The 17500-nt window shown below is 39.5% G+C and overlaps 2 protein-coding genes across 2 annotated transcripts in view; both read left to right on the top strand.

The window, feature by feature from the left end:
* Nucleotides 1-17500, top strand: part of oclna (occludin a) — a 254069-nt gene that overhangs the window by 214821 nt on the left and 21748 nt on the right. The gene's annotated exons all lie outside the window — the stretch shown is intronic.
* Nucleotides 6090-17500, top strand: part of cnnm3 (cyclin and CBS domain divalent metal cation transport mediator 3) — a 22648-nt gene continuing 11237 nt past the window's right edge. Inside the window, exons 1-7 of the mRNA XM_080046930.1 lie at nucleotides 6090-6254; nucleotides 10014-10202; nucleotides 10698-10757; nucleotides 11678-11998; nucleotides 14627-14821; nucleotides 15242-15381; nucleotides 16844-17020. Coding sequence (XP_079903056.1) covers nucleotides 6105-6254; nucleotides 10014-10202; nucleotides 10698-10757; nucleotides 11678-11998; nucleotides 14627-14821; nucleotides 15242-15381; nucleotides 16844-17020 — 1232 coding nt within the window. The 5' untranslated portion in view covers nucleotides 6090-6104. The remainder of the gene's footprint in view (nucleotides 6255-10013; nucleotides 10203-10697; nucleotides 10758-11677; nucleotides 11999-14626; nucleotides 14822-15241; nucleotides 15382-16843; nucleotides 17021-17500) is intronic.

Here is a 17500-nt window from a genome sequence, read left to right as displayed (position 1 = left end):
GAGGACATTTTTGAACGTGTTGAAAGACTGAAAACGCAGAGATGAAGATTTTTAACATGAAGAAGACCGTAGCAGCTCAATCCTCCTCTCTCTGTCGCTGCTCGCATGTAATTTAAAGCTGGGGTATGTGATTTCTGATTGGTCAAAGTTAACATGAGCGGTACACTTTGACCAATCAGAGCGAGGCTCCGATTCTCCGTTCTTATTGGCTGTTGGGACTTTCCATTCACTTTGGCACCGACATTGTTGGTGTAGAGAGCGTGTCAGGGAGGGACCATAGGGGAGGGACCAAAGCGAACAAGTGCTATTTTCTCCCAAAATCATATACCCCAGCTTTAACTATATATTTATGATTTGTTTTTTTTAAACTATGTATGATAATGCAGTGAGACCGAAAACATATATAAGTGACTGTAAAAAGATGAGTTATTTTGCTGACGATATAGTGATTTATTTGAAAGGATAAAAATGAACTGTTGTATAAGCTAGCACTGAATTTAAAACACTTTAAGTCTGAAGAAAGTCGGTTTTTCAAAGCGTTTGTTTTATTATATTTTTATGGGATGATGATCCAAGGTTTAGTTAACTATAACTGTGTGGCCCCCCCCCCCCCTAAAAAAAAGCCCCAGGTGTACTGAGTGTCGAATAGTCTGTATTATTTGTTTAAAGGGACTAGTGCAATACAAGTTCAGAACGTACCTGTGCTGAGGTAATATTTAAATTTGCGAAAAACCTGTAGATGACATGATACCTGACGAATTTTCGATACTTTAGGCGTGTTCCACTGAGCGGTTTGGATTGGTTCGGTTCGGGTTGGCACGCATAAAATGTGTGTTTCAACCGTATAAATTAGGGGAGTGTATCAACAATAAGTGAACCGTGCTGGACCTATTTTTGTCACCCTTTCGTTGGGGTACCAAGCCAAGGAGCTACACATTGTAGTTCCTCCGTCCTTTACAGTTAAATGATTGCACCAGTAACACCCCAAATCATTTCGTAAGGTCATAAAAGAGATTTTATTTGCTCACCCCGAGCTCTTTCTTTCCTTGAATTCTGTCAAGTTCTAGTTTTAAAGACCTTCATTGCTTTCAAGTTGCTTGATGTATTTATGCGTTACCAAATAACCACACAGCAAACCTGGAGGCTGAGGCATTAGGCCAGATTTGGGATCTCATAATGCAGTAGAAATGGTGGGTGTCGATAGGGTAAGGGGGTCCTAGAAGGTCCTCTGTGAAAAACCATATAGATTTTATTCAACCCAGTAGCAACCTGCTTCCTTTTAAATGCAATTATTGATATAGTGAACACAGCCTTACGCCCTGTATGTGAAGGGAAGAGTTAGACCTGCCTGCTGGTTCAATAGGTCTCATGTAGCAATTGGTCTTATACTGGTGTTTTCCCAGTAAAGCCACTGGTTGGCTGTTTGTGACGATACCAGTCTGTGCACTGGTGGAAAATGTGAAAACAAATGTTCAACTTATTAATGTTGTATTTATTTTAAAACTGTATTTATTGTTGGTTTTGTTTTTTGTTTATTTTTGTTTTTTTGTGTTAGTATGTTAGGGTATTCAGGCCATAGGAGGGAGAAAAAAAATGACTAGGATTTTTTTTTTTAAGTATGCACTTATTAAGAATTTACTAGACAGTGTCCAGACTAGCGTTAGAGTTGGAAAGATATTGAAATGTATTAACTACCAGGATCAATAACTAAGAAAAACATTATTAAAACCCAAACGATGCACATCTTTGCTATGGTCATAAGACGGACAGACAGACAGACAGACAGACAGACAGACAGACAGACAGACAGACAGACAGACAGGCAGGCAGGCAGGCAGGCAGACAGACAGACAGACAGACAGACAAAGAGACAGACAGACAGACAGACAGACAGACAGACAGACAATGGGCTCCAACCTCATTTTGACTGAAAGCAGACGTCCTCTAAGCTCCACTACATATATATTGCTCGCTTGTTGATGTCTGGTTTCTGTAAAAAAAGAATTGTAGCCCATTGTCTGCCTTGTGACCATAGCAGAGATGCATCTTTTCAGTTTTTTTTTGGCATTTTCAAGCTTTATCAGACAGTACAGAGAAATGGGGAGACAGAGAGAGAGAGAGAGGGGGGGGGGGGATGACCTGCAGTAAAGGTCCACGGGTCAGACTTGAACCCTCGACCAATGCAACGAAGGCCGGAGCCGATATGGTACGCGCTCTATCCACTACGCCACCGGAGCGCCCCCGTTTGTGTTTTAATAACATTTTACTTATGAATTATTGATCCAAGAAGTTACATTTCTCAATATCTTTCCAACTTTTTTCAATGTTCTCCAAGGAAAGACTGAGGGAAGAAAAACCTCATTCATTATATTACAATAGTGATTTTATAATGATAGAACGCCGGTTCCGTATGGGTGAAGTATTCCTTTAAGTGAATAACTAAAGACAATTCTCCTCATATTTTTCCTCTCCCGTGGCCCTAACACTCTCCTGTCTGTTAGAGACTTTGTAGTGCTGTGAAAAACGGTCTTCCAGCTGTAACAAAAACAGCTTTTATTTGGGTTTATTTTTTACCCATAAAACACTGTGTTCAGTTTCCTGGTTATGTTGGGCCGAATTTGCCATTAGTCATAAAAAAAATATATATGAAAAAATTAAAGGTACAGTGTGTAATATCGGTGTATTTAGTGGCATGTAGTGGTGAGATTGTAGCTGTCAACGCTCCCTTGCTAACGGTGCTACGGTGGCCCTTCAAGGACAATAAGCTATAGTTACTAAAGATGGCATCATCCACCACTGCCTCAAGTCTTCCCACAATATCAAGTGATGAGGTGAAGATGTATTTAGTTATTTATTCTATAGTACTTCTTCTTCTTTTTGCATTTTCCCCAGGACACCCACTATATGTAAAAACGAGCAAGGTCGTTAAGTTTGTCCATTCTGAGCTACTGTAGAAACATGGCGGTGCAACATGGCGGCCTCAGCGCCCCGCTCCTATGTAGATATAAAAGGCTCATTCTGATGTCATAAAAAAACTTTTATTTTTTAAGCGATTATACACTAATTATATTCCATTTCTACCAAGTCTGTTCTGAAAAATACACACTGTACCTTTAATAAATCACTCAATAAATAAATAAATAAAATAAAATAAAAAGGGACAAATAAATGCCTAAATAAATAACCAAATAATTTAATTTTTTATTGAGAATTATATTTATTTGTAACTATGGGCACATTCGGTCCTCCATACATGATTGCTGTTTGTGTTATTATAATACTGTAAATATTCTGTAAATGAAGAGATACAAATGCATTTTTGAAGTGATGCTGACAGATGTAAAAAAAAGAAAAGAAAAGAAAATAGCTCTATTTATGAGAGATTGAGAGATGTAATTTAAAAAAAGTTTTATTTCCTTTTGTTTTTTGGCAATAGGAAGGCATTAAAATAGCAATAAACCATGCACCGAGTTGACCTCAAAAAAATAATTTATTCCGCGTATCTTTTTGTAGCTTCTGTTTTTATGCACACAGATAACCAAAGTATTTATTTTCTCAGCCAAAATCTTTCAACATTCTTCCCCTCCCTTTCCAAATTCATATCTCCTCCCACGCCATAGCTACTCCCTTATTCACTCCTTTTCAACTCATTTAATTGTTATCTCGACTTATTATTGTTTGTTCAGATTTTTTGAGTTTTGAGGCTATAAATAAAGCTCTAAAGTTGTAAGGAAAACTGTCTATGTATGAGCCAACTAATTATCTACTGTTGAGATAACTTATCAGTCATATGTTAAAGGGGCACTGTGTAATATGACATCATCAAGAAAGTTCTAGAATGCATCGCTCCCTGGGTAACCCCACCCCTTTCGAATAATAACAGAAGCTACAGTGGCCTTCAAGGACAAGAACAATTCTAAATTTTAAACAATGCACCTGGTGACATTCCAACCAACATGGATGCCTCCATAAGACCTGCCTGCTCAATGTACAAAATGCAATATTAATATTTGTAATTATCCACTCAGGAGGATAATTCAGATTATTGGCAGAGGTGATTTTACACCAATGAGGACATATTTATGAATGAGGATTGATATGTAGCTAATGAATTACTTAAAATGTTACACAGTGTCCCTTTAATGTCACTTCAAGTTTTGAGTTTTACATACTAAGAATTCCAAAAATTTAAAGTTATGCCAACTTTGTTCAGAAATTTTTCCAGACAGTTTTAACACTGTTCAATGTTTGAATCAACATTTTGACCGACTTGGTTTTGTTTGTTTTCTAGTATGACAGAGAATAACTTGGCACCACTTTTATTTATTGTTTTTAAGATATTTTTTGGCATTTTTATGCTTTATTGATAGTGTAGAGAGTGAGACAGAGTTGAAATGGGGCAGAGAGGGGAATGACATGCAGAGAACGACCGCGGGCTGGAATCGAACCCGGGTCCGCTGCTGACCGAGGCCCATGGGGGGGGACGCCCTACCAACTGAGCTAAGGGCGCCCCCTGCACCACTTTTATTGCTCGAAATTCTTAGTGTGTAGAACTCACGTTTTGAAGTGGGTATAGCCTATATAAAAAGATACTTTTCCATTACATATGAATGATAATAGTGTTATTGTTTGAAATTCTTAGTATATAGAACTCGAAATTTCAACTTTTTATACATCTTTAATATGTATAAATCCATCCTTTGCTAAATCCACGTCTCTTCCCACTTGCTTACTCCCCTTTTCACTCCTTTTTTCGTCATTAATTTTTTATCTCGACTTTTCTCCCATCTCCCGCGGTTATAGAGGATTGAAATTCCTCTGGCAATGAGCTGTGTGTGTGTGTGTGTGTGTGTGTGTGTGTGTGTGTGTGTGTGTGTGTGTGTGTGTGTGTGTGTGTGTGTGTGTGTGTGTGTGTGTGTGTGTGTGTGTGTGTGTGTGTGTGTGTGTGTGTGTGCTAAGCCGTTTTTTATTGTTCTATCAATGGGACATGGGAGGGAGGTATAGCCAGGGCTTTATCAGCAACTCCTGTGGCGGTGTTGTTTTTTCAATCATATGTGTGTGTGTGCGTGTGTGTGTGCGTGTGCGTGCGTCCGCGTGTGTGCATGTGTGTGTGCGTGTGTGTGTGTGTGTCGTGAGATGATTAAAAAAACTTGAACGAAGGTTAAATATTTTCTTCTGCTGCATAGTTTTCTCCGGCTCGTGACTTTATCCCTTTTTCCACAACTTTCACTGTGTATCATTTACTGTGTGGACTGGGTTGAGGTTTTTTTTTCAGTGCATGTTGAATGGTGCAGACAAACAGAATACAACATAGTCAAATTTCTATAGCACATTTAAAAAACACCATCAGTTGACCAAAGTTCTGTACAAGACACAATACAAAACAACATATAAGATACATGAGGAAAAAGTTAGGAGTGTCAAAGTCTCAACTTGTGTTAAAGGCCAATGCAACAAAAGTGAGTCTTCAGCAACGTTTTAAACTGGTCAACTTTACAGGGATCCAGGTTCCATTCATTCACACACTGTCAAAGAGTGAGTTAAGTAAAGAATTAGGAGCCCTACATCTACACAGCATGTTCTTTGCATCCATACTGTAAAAATTAAAAAAGTAACAATAACTTAGATTTTCAAGGTAGCTGTCTGCAAAGGAAAGCTGTCTATTTGAGCCAACTTTAGTAGCCTACTATCTTAATAATAATGAATAATGGCGGCATCAGCTCCTATGTAGATATAAAAGGCTCATTCTAAGGCCATAACAATTCTACAATTTCTATTATTTTTGTAGTTTAATTTATTTTTTAACCTCAACGTAGCCCTGATGTTAGCTCTAAATGAGTCATGATATGTTCAGGGTTATGTCTTGAACTGTAGTACAAACCGAGCTTGTCATTGTTTCGCTTCATAAATAAAGTTATGATAAATCAAAACGGAAAAAAAAACAGTTACGCAGTTGACCCAAAATGGCCGCCGCAGTGTTTACAGTTTCAAGCTTCGTTTTGATTGGCTTGCTCAAGCTATTGTGGGCGTGTCCCTTTGTAAAGGCACTCAGAGCGCGTCACATGATCACGCTGCTAGCTAGAGCCAGGCTGACCCATTCCAATATGGTGGCCAGCTTGGCAGGTCTACGGTTCTTTCTGTTGATGGTTTTGTTGTTGTTTGTTTGGGTCCGGGACGGCGCGTGCAGCAGCCACGAGGCCCCCCCGGTTTTGGGGCTGCGACTAGAAGACCCGGCCGGTCCTGTGTGCATGAAGGTGAGGCGACTAGACCCCTGGAACTATTTATATGGGGACATTTATCTCCCCGTTAAAACTAATGGAAAACGACTTATTTTAGCCCGTTTAAACTGCTACGTGAGATTCCTTAAATGATGGATGGATGAGGGTGTCTCTGTATTAAAGGTGAAGGCAGCGATTCTGGAGAACGCTTGTTGACAAAATCACTTTTTGGGGCAAAATCAGTGACTATCTCATTCCCCACGATCCGCTATACCTCTGTGAAGCCTACTGCGTGTGCGCTGGAAGAAAAAATAAGCCAGTGTTAATACACAGCCTAGGCTCTGTAAACGCCAACGGGCATGTTGCTAACTAGCTACGGTGGTCCCTTTTTATTTACATTACATTTTACAGAGCCTAGGCTGTGTATACATACCCCCCAATTTCCTTTGGGAATATAACTCCTAAGTTCAGTGTTTCTCAAGGCAGGCTAAAGTGTAAAACGTGTTTGCCTTTGCTGCACCTAATGCAGAAACAACACAATTGTAAACTAACCACGGTATATAAGTCATATGTTCAAATGCTATGCTGCATATTCAAGAAGAGGCGAGGAGGGAATCATCACAGTATACCCACTACAAAAAACTAGACTACACCACTGTGTGTATGTAAACTAGAGATGATCCTATAGCATCAGAAACAGAGCTTTATATTAGGGCTGTCTGGCACACTTTCAACATAGATTTATTTTAAACGTTATTTTACAATAAGAAAATGCATTTTAACTTCATTTTGGACAAATGTAATGTGCAGGAGATCTGTCTGTCTGTCTGTCTGCCTGTCTGTCTGTTTGTTCATGACAGGCAGACAGACAGACAGACAGAATTAACAATGAATTATGTGTGTAGCGACTGCTCTCCAATAAAGGCCGCTAAGAGGCTTAATGGGCTCCAGGCAGTTACGCGTCCAAACAAATCTCCAACTCCGGTGATGGGTATAGTTTAAAGAGTTTAATAAATGAAAGGCAGAATTACAACGGATGAATGAGAACATGTAGATGGTGTTGAAAATAAACAAATAAAATATATACTGCTGTAATTGAAGGTTATTTGACGTTGTTGACGATAAGTTGACGGTAAACAGAAAATAAAACAGGTGCGCCACTAACCCCCTTTGTATCCTAACCCTCGCCCGCCACAAGTGCCCCGGTATATAAACCACACCCACACCCCCATGTGTCAATCAAAACGGAAGTGTTTGTAACTTTTCAAAATAAACAATTTTGGCCCCTACAATGTGAGTAATTGTGAGAACGTCCTTCAATGCTGATAATGCCATGAAGCCAGAACAGACACTTACAATATGCAGCATCAAAAACTTTTGAAAATTTGAGATTTTTTGTGATTTTGACCAATGGATTACAACAAGCACTATTTTTCTGAAAATGGCTCAGAAATTTTGTCTGAATGTTGTCTAGATTGTGGGCGTAGAGTTTCATTTGTCTGTGTTTATCCTTAGCACACAGTACAGACAGGCAGCGGATGGGGACGAGATATTCACTGATTTTGACAGAAAGTGATTTAGACAGTAACAATAAAGTACATTAGAGTGACGTCACATCGACGGAGCCTCCATATGAAAACAAACGGGGATGCGACGGATATAGAAGCAAGAGGCAAGATCAAGGCGCAATGTTATGATGAAATAAATAAGTCAAAGTATGTATGCCTACTGCATCCTAACTAGATTCTTTTTTATGATCAGATGTAGTACGTAGAATAGAAAAAAGAAAGAGTATGAGATTTGGAACGCAGGGTGAATCTTGAATCTTGAACTTAAAGGACCGCATCATGTCGGCACCATCCAGAATAGCTTTCCTATGTGACTGTGACCAAAAAAATATGCAAATCACTGATTGACCAACACATTTTAAATACAAAATGTGTGTATGTTTTTAAAGTAAATTTGTAATATTTCTTCCACTGAGTACCGCATCATCTCTGCACCATTAGGATCCCAGTTTAAGCTGCTAATGAGCATTGTCCCTGTCAAATAAACAAACAAAAAAATATTTAAAAAAAACCTTCCAAATATCCTACTATGTGCCTTTGGAAACATACAAATCACCCATTAACATAACACTTCCCCCAATTTTTTAAAAAGTGTTTTAAAGTATTTTTTTTATTCTTTCTTCTATTAAGGACCGCATCATCTCTGCACCAGAAGGCTTCCGGTTTAAGCTTCTAATGGCCATTGTCCCTGTCAAATAAACAAACAAAAAAAGAAATAAAAAAAAAAAGAAATGTGACTGTGGAAAACTATAGGGGAAGGTGGGGTGATTTGTGCATTTTGGAAGTTGCAAAACCCCTTGTTTCTAGAAAACCGTGGAAGAAATTGGAAATGTGACCACATATTTAAGAAGAGCCATCCATTTGACTCATCCTGTAAAGAAGGGAGACACAAGGAATAAGATATAAGCACATTTAAGCTCAAAAAACTGTGTTTTGCCTTTCAAAGTAAAATTTCCATGATCAAGGTTTTTTGATTATTGTGTCTGAACAATTATAGACACGTTTGAAAACATTTGACACATGTTTTAGTGCTTTGGTATGCTACACTTTGAGTCTATACAGTTAGCACGATGTCAACCCTAAATTGCTGCATCATGCCTATTATCCAAAATTCTGGGGATGGGGTGATTTGTGCGCAAGGGCCTGGGTGAGTTATAAGTAAGTAAGTAAGTAAAATGTATTTATAAAAGCACATTTATGACAGTTTGCACTGTCCAAAGTGCTGTACATAGTGCATTCAGTAGGTAAACAATGAAGGTAAAATAACAATAACCAAAATAAAAGACGTAAAGCCCATACATCCACATAAACACAGATAGTAGTGCAGAGGTAAGTAAGTAGTGCAGAGGTTAATGGGGAGGAAACACCAGGGTGTACATATGGGTTTTGAGCCTTGATTTAAAGGCAGAAATGTAGGGGGAATCACATTTGTCAGGTGGCAGTTGGTTCCACAAGCACGGAGCAACTAGTGCAAAGTACATTTCTGAGAGTTGTGCCAGTGGCATGGCTGTATACGCTGGTCACCAAAAGAAAGTGATTGTCTACAGTAGCTCAGAAGAGAGTGACATCTCAATTCCACTTAACGACACCACTGATGAGAGTTCAGATGGCCAGAAAGATGATGATGGTGACTTTGTCATTGTGACAAAAATCACTACGTGGGGTGATTTGTGCGACAAGACAACTTTTTTTCCGAAAGCTATATTTCTTAAACAGTTTATTCCAGATCCAAAGTTTTTATTGCCAGGGATGCACAACATCCTGAAATATATGTACATATTTGAGTTGGAGACATAACTGTCAAGGCCTCACTTTAAAATCACTTTGAGTAAAAAGTTGCACAAATCACCCCACCTTCCCCTATAACATTTCTTATTGGCCTAAATCTTAAAAAAAAAAAAAAATCTTTCTGTATTTTAAAGTATATATTTTTATTCTTTTTTCCATGAAGGACCGCATCATCTCAGCACCAGAAGGATCCCAGTTTAAGCTGCTAATGGCCATTTCAAGATGGCGGCACTAGGCCTTGGTCCAAAATATGCAGAAATATGGACATATATGAGACCCTTTCTAAGGGAAAAAATAATAATTCAAAACTATTATGCACTAAATTAAATGTACTTATGGATATTATAATTACTTTCTACAAAATCTGCTAGGAAATAAAACCCAAAATTCTACACACTGCAGGTTTAAAGTATACTTTTTTATTCTTTCTTCCATTAAGGACCGCATCATCTCAGCACCAGAAGGCTCGCGGTTTAAGCTGCGTCTGTTTGGGTCTGACCTGAGGGAGGTGAATGGCTCCTGGCCGTGGCCCTGGGTCGCCTTCGCTGCCGGCGGAGCGGCCGCCGCGGTGGGTGACGCGCCCGACCCGTGTGGACAGGAGGCCAACAGAGAGGAGGCTGCATTCCAGGTATATATGGCTGAGGACAGACAGGCAGACAGACAGACAGACAGGCAGGCAGACAGACAGACAGACAGACAGACAGACAGACAGACAGACAGACAGACAGACAGACAACCAACTGAAATGGGAACACAAAAACAATAGACAAAATAAAATAAACAACTACTTCATCACAGCCTTCCAGGTACGGCTGTGATGAATATTCTGGAATCCCACAATTCCATTTGATTGAAATTGGTTTAAAAAATATGTGTTCTACACACACACACAGACCCACATGAAAAAAGGAACACAAAAACAAAATGAAATAAACAACTAACTCTACTTTACAGGTTTCTAAGGACTTCCAATTACTACATTGTTTAAACTATAGGCAAATGTTAAACACAAAATAAAAAGTCAACGAGGTGGAAAGTAGGCATGATCAGTACGGTACTGTTATATAGGGAATCGTGATTTTTTCATGAATGTATTTCTTTCACCCCCCCTCCCTCCTTCCAGGTGATAGGAGAGTTCACTCCTGATGAGGACTACAGCGGGCTGATCACTGTGCAGGTCAAGGTAAGGAGCTGTTTAAAAAATAACTAATTTATCTGGCGCTCCGGTGGCGTAGTGGATAGAGTGCGTACCATATTGGCTCAGGCCTCGTTGCAGTGGTCGCGGGTTCAAATCCGACCCGTGGACCTTTACTGCAGGTCATCCCCCCTCTCTCTCTCTCTCTTTCTCCCCATTTCAACTCTGTACTATCAAATAAAGCTTGAAAATGCCAAAAAATTATTTTTAAAAATTTAACTTATTTATTTAGGCTATTATGCTGTGTTTATTGTAATTGCTGGTTTTCGCAGTGCTTCTTGAAAGTTTGGATTTTTTTTTTAATTTAAAATGTTTTGTCGTCAAGGTTGGAAATGTGCTTGAGCTCTCAAAAAATTAGCTTAAAAAATGCTGGATTGATTTTCACAAAATTCACCACAGAGATTGCCAATAAAGTTCTGTCTGGTTTACCAGGTCAAAGTAGGCTGATGTTGAACATGTCTTATTGATTTAGGCTATTATATTCTGTAAATAAACCAATCCTTCTGTAATAATAACCTTCAGAATAGTGCTAAGAAATTACCAATTTACATAGTTAGAAAGATATTGTAGATTTGGCTTTACAGGGGGCTTTAAAACATTTAAAATGTTCTGTGCTTATTAAAGGTGCTGCGAGGAACTTTTAAATATTTCTGAAACAGTCTCATTTCTCCTCTGATGATCATAAATGACATGTAACAGCAAACGAGACCATCAGTGCAAAGAATGGACTTTTTATATAGTTTTTCTTAATGCCTTTGTCATGGGTGTATACGCTCACTCAGGAACAACAGCTGGCGTTGTAAAAACACTACCGCCTTTTATCCAAAGGGAGCTAGGCTAGAATTAACACACACTGAAAGTTCCTCGGTGCACCTTTTTAAATAAAAGTACAAAACATTTCATTTCAGGTCCGTGGGGGGGCTAAGAAACCAACCTACCACCACCTGTGTGTGCGTGGGGTCGGAGCAGGAGAGCAATGGACGTCGTTGGGGCCAGATCTACTGCGGGTGAACACAGACACGGCTTTGCCCAGGGACCACATCCCTTCGTGGGGCTTGGCTGTGCTCATAGTGGTGCTGCTGCTAGTGTGCGCGGTGCTAAGGATAGTCAATCTGTCCTTACTATGGCTGGACCCCGTGGAGCTTTACGTTCTACACAGCTGTGGGTCAGAGGAGGAGAAACGGGCCGCGAAGAGACTGGAGCCCATAAGGAGGAGAGGGAACTTTCTGGTGAGTTTATTGGATGGTGTGTGTGGGTGTGTGTGGGTGTGTGTGTGTGTGTGTGTGTGTGTGTGTGTGTGTGTGTGTGTGTGTGTGTGTGTGTGTGTGTGTGTGTGTGTGTGTGTGTGTGTGTGTGTGTGTGTGTGTGTGTGTGTGTGTGTGTGTGTGTGTGTGTGTGTGTGTGTGTGTGTGTGTGTGTGTGTGTGTGTGTGTGTGTGTGTGTGTGTGTGTGTGTGTGTGTGTGTGTGTGTGTGTGTGAGAGATATGGTACCAAGGCTTAAGAAATTATGTTTATGCATTTAATGAGATTTCTAATTGATGTAAAGATTTATTTTTTATTTTTTATATATATATATTTTTGAGTTCTTTATTTACACATTTTCATTTGTACAAAAACACAAATAAAAACATAGGAACACATGCCAGGGGAAATAGTATATCCCTAAAAAAAATTATAATTAAAAAAGCCATCCACATTAGGGTTAGGGGAACAAAATATAATTAATTAATTCATTAGGCCTACTTAAAGGTGGAGTCAGTGATTCTGGAGAACGCTTTTGGTCAAAGTCACTTACTTTCTCTCAAAATCAGTGAATATCTCCTCATGATCCACTTACCTTTCTGTACCGTCAGTTTACAGAGCCTAGGTATTATCTGTATTTGTTTCCTTGAAGGTGAATAGCCCTGATATCTAAACCTGTCAGTAATAAAACTATCCCATCTGGACCTTTCACAAAGACTCAATTACAAGGAATGTCGAAAATGTTTTTGTAGTAGTTGGGGCGGCAGTGGCGAAGTCGCTAGGGAGATCGCCTCTGGAGTGCAGGGTCGGAGGTTCGATCCCCCGTCTCCCCGCCACATGTCAAAGTGTCCCTGAGCAAGACACTGAACCCCAAATTGCTCCCGATGGTTCAGAGAGCGCCTTGCATGGCAGCTTCTACCATCGGTGTATGAGTGTGTGTATGAATGGGTGAATGTGGTAAGATATGTAAAGCGCTTTGGGGCTGAGAAAATCGGCTAGAAAGCGCTATATAAGTCAAGTCCATTTACCATTTACCATTTTGTTAACTACAAAGAAAGGCTAAACAAGTAGACAGTTGGAGGTCTGCAGAGGAGCAGGTGTATCATTCTGTATTGTTATCACTAAACCAACAGCAGTTACATCCACAGGAGGTTTAAACAGTAACACGTCAGTCTGTAAGGAAAGCTTAATCATTTATTACAAAAGGCACTGACTGACCGGGACACATTTGACTTACTTACTAACTATAGTTAAAATAAAATAAATTAGTTAAAGGTGCAGTGTGTAATATGACATCATCAAGTAAGTTCTAGAAAGTTCTAGAATGCAACGCTCCCTGGGTAACCCCACCCCTTTCGAATAATAACAGAAGCTACAGTGGCCTTCAAGGACAAGAACAATTCTAAATTTTAAACAATGCACCTGATGACATTCCAACTATGACACTTTCAAGATGGCGGCACTAGGCCTCGGTCCAAAATATGCAGAAATATGGACATATATGAGACCCATTCTGAGGGAAAAAAAAAAATTCAAAAACATTTTTTCAGCTATTATGCACTAAATGAAATGTACTTGTGGATATTATAATTACTTTCTACAAAATCTGCTAGGAAATAAAACCCAAAATTCTACACACTGCAGGTTTAATGCGTGTTACAAACAGTATTGAGAATGTCAAGTGTACTGGTTTCACCGGCTGTAATGAACAAGAAGAAATAACTGGCGATGTCATGAATGTCTTCAATACTCTCAAAACTAATAATAGTTTTTGTAAATGGTTGACATGTTATTGTTGTTTAAAAAAAATCTTTCTTATTTCCTTCCCCCCTTCCCAGACGTGCTCCCTGTAAAGTAAGCACAGAAATATGTGATTTTGTTAATGTCATTTTTGGTATTTGAACCTGCAGTGTGTAGAATTTTGGGTTTTATTTCCGAGCAGATTTTGTAGAAAGCTATTATAATATCCATAAGTACATTTAATTTAGTGCATAATAGCTGAAAAAAATGTTTTGAATAATTTTTTTTCCCTTAGAAAGGGTCTCATATATGTCCATATTTCTGCATATTTTGGACCACGGCCTAGTGCCGCCATCTTGAAAGTGTCATAGTTGGAATGTCATCAGGTGCATTGTTTAAAATGTTGAATTGTTCTTGTCCTTGAAGGCCACTGTAGCTTCTGTTATTATTCAAAAGGGTTGGGGTTACCCAGGGAGCGTTGCATTCTAGAACTTTGTAGAGCTTTCTTGATGATGTCATATTACACACTGCACCTTTAATGCTTGTTACAAACAGTATTGATCAAGTGTACTGGTTTCACCGGCTGTAATGAACAAGAAGAAATAACTGGCGATGTCATGAATGTCTTCAATACTCTGGAAATAAAATAGTTTTTGCAAATGGTTTTGACATGTTATTGTTGTTGTTTAAAAAAAATCGTTAGTAAGCTTTTCGGTTTGACAACAAGTGTTCTCCAGAATTGCTGACTTCACCTTTTAAAAAAAAATGATGTAGACAATTTCTAATGGTTCTGTGTGATTTAACTTGTGTTTGTTAATTTTTTTGACTTTTGACATTTAATTCCCCCCCCCCCCCCCCCCCCCCCCTTCCTCCAGACCTGCTCCCTGCTCTTCCTATGCGCTCTGGGACACTCAGTCTTGGGCGTTCTGCTGTACCGCGCTTTGGGCTCCATAGTGTCCGCCGTCTTCACCAGCGGATTCCTCATCTTCTTCATGGCTGAACTAGCGCCTCACATCCTGTGCTCCGGCTACGGATTCCAGCTAGCGCCCGCACTCACATGGCTGGCTCAGGTTAGCATGGGGCCCTTTATTTATTTGCCCTATTTATTCACACATATTTAATATTTAAATCGTAAAATTAAAGGAATACTTCACCCATACGGAACCGGCGTTCTATCATTATAAAATCGCTATTATAATATAATGAATGAGATTTTTCTTCCCTCAGTCTTCCCTTGGCCCAGCTGTCCTGTTAATCCTAACTACATTTTTACTGAAGTGATGTCACATTAGTAAAATGTAGGGTAAGACAGTGAGACCATAAAACACTCTTTCTGCCTTTTCTCAGGCTAGGATGAACCGATTTCTAAATTTTTTGCACATTTATACTACATAGGACCTTCACATTTCCACCGGTGAAGTAGGTCTTTTAGTACCAGTTAGTTAATGTACACTTATTGTAAAGTTTGACCTTTTTTCTCTGCCCTCTAGGTCAGCATGGTGTTGACCTGCCCGCTGTCCTGTCCCCTGGGCCTGATCCTGGACCTGGGCTTGAGACGGGACATCAGCACCTGTGGCATCAGAGAGAGAGCCATGGAGATGATACGCACCAGTGTGAACGACCCGTACAGGTGAGGGGATAAAACACACATTAAACTAGATTAAAATAAGATTTATTGTCATTGCACAAGTAAGGACAACCAGCAGGCTACAACGAAATGCAGTTTAACATCTAACCAGTAGTGCAATCAATAAAATGGGTTTTTCGTTATAGCAGCGCTTAAAAAAATAATATATAAGACACAGAATGCAGTTTATCATCATAGTTAAAAAAAATTAACCCTTACGTGACTGTGTTTCTTTAAAACTTTTTGAATTTTTATATATTTTTTCTGCTTAATTTCGACCTGTTTTTTTTTTTTTTTTTTTTTTTTTGGGCATTTTTATGCTTTATTGATAGTGTAGAGACAGAGTTGAAATGGGGCAGAGAGGGGAGTGACATGCAGAGAACGACCGCGGGCTGGAATCGAACCCGGGTCCGCTGCTGGCCGAGGCCCATGGGGGGGACGCCCTACCAACTGAGCTAAGGGCACCCCCCATTTTGACCTGTTTTTCCATTGAGTTTGTGAAGGAAGAGTTCAGTTGTGGAAGAAATCCTAAACCCAGCAATGTTTTACTCTAAACTCTATATACTCTTTACTATAAACTACTGACAACATTTCTACCAAATTCACAATAAAAATATTGTCATTAAGAGCATTTTCAATAAGTAATGTAGAGATGAAGATTTAAGAACAATCCAGACTGGTCTCTTTATTTTTTCCGGAGCTGTACATTGTTGCTTTATCTCTACCTGTTTTCATATGTAGATATAGGCTATATTTAATAATAATAATGTATCGGTGCATTTTTCTTTTTCTGTGCAGTGAGTTTGTGAAGGAGGAGTTCAGTCGGGGGATGCTGAAACAACATTCATTTATATATATATTTTTCTTAAAGTTACGCACCATATCTTTAAAGGTTTTTGCATATATATTTATTCTATTTATCTCTACCTGTTTTTGAATGCTTTCTCTCCACCTGTGTTTTCACAGTGAGTTTGTGAAGGAGGTGTTCAGTCGAATGTAACCGACATTCAGTTACGCATTATAACTTTAAAACTTTTTGCACTTTTTTTAATGTATTTTCTGCTTTATTTTGACCTGTTTTTTATGCATTATCTCAACCTGTTTCTTTGCAGTGAGTTTGTGAAGGAAGAGTTCCGTTGAATGTAACAGACGTCCATTTATACAAAAAAAGTTACTCACTATAACTTTAAATAAATATATATTTCTGCATTATCTCTACTGTTTTTTTATGCTTTATTTTGACCTGGTTTTTAATCTTTATTTCGCCATGTATTTTATGCTTTCTCTCAACCTGTGTTTTCGCAGTGAGTTTGTGAAGGAGGAGTTCAGTCGGGGGACATTAATTTATATATATATTTTTCTTAAAGTTACGCACCATATCTTTAAAGGTTTTTGCATATATATTTATTCTATTTATCTCTACCTGTTTTTTAATGCTTTCTCTCCACCTGTGTTTTCTGTGCAGTGAGTTTGTGAAGGAGGAGTTCAGTCGGGGGATGTTGCGCAGTAAGACAGTGGAGGACATCCTCACGCCTCTGAAGGAATGTTTCATGCTGCCCAGCTCCGCCACACTCGACTTCTCAACCATGTCTGAGATCATGCAGTGTGGATACACCAGGGTGCCCATATACGAGGAGGAAAGGTGTGTGGGTGTGTGTGTGTGTGGGGTGAGGGGAGGGTGTGTGTGGGGGGGGGGGGGTCGTGTGTGTCTGCGTGTGTGTGTGTCTCTGTGTGTGTGTGTGTGTGTGTGGGAGGGAGGGGGTGTGTGTGTGGGAGGGGGTGTGTGTGTCTGTGTCTGTGTGTGTGTGTGTGTTGGGAGGATGGTGTGTGTGTGTTTCTGGGGTGGGGAGGGTGTGTGTGTGTGTGTGTGTGTGTGTGTGGTGGGAGGGGAGGGGAGGGGTGTGTGTGTGTTTGGAGTGGGGTGTGTGTGTGTGTGTGTGGGGGGGGTGCGTATGTGTGTGTGTGTGTGTGTGTGTGTGTTTGCCCATCTACTAGGAGGAGAGGTGGGAGGAAACCTGTTTAATTTAAATTATATATGCAGTTGGATTATACTAATGTGTTACTGTTTAAACATCCTATCACACACGCACGCACATATGACAGACAGACAGACAGACACAAA

The sequence above is a fragment of the Ammodytes marinus genome (genome assembly GCF_949987685.1).
Source record: "Ammodytes marinus genome assembly, chromosome: 18".
NCBI classification, from domain to species: domain Eukaryota; kingdom Metazoa; phylum Chordata; class Actinopteri; order Uranoscopiformes; family Ammodytidae; genus Ammodytes; species Ammodytes marinus.
This window is presented reverse-complemented; position numbering and strand designations above follow the sequence as displayed.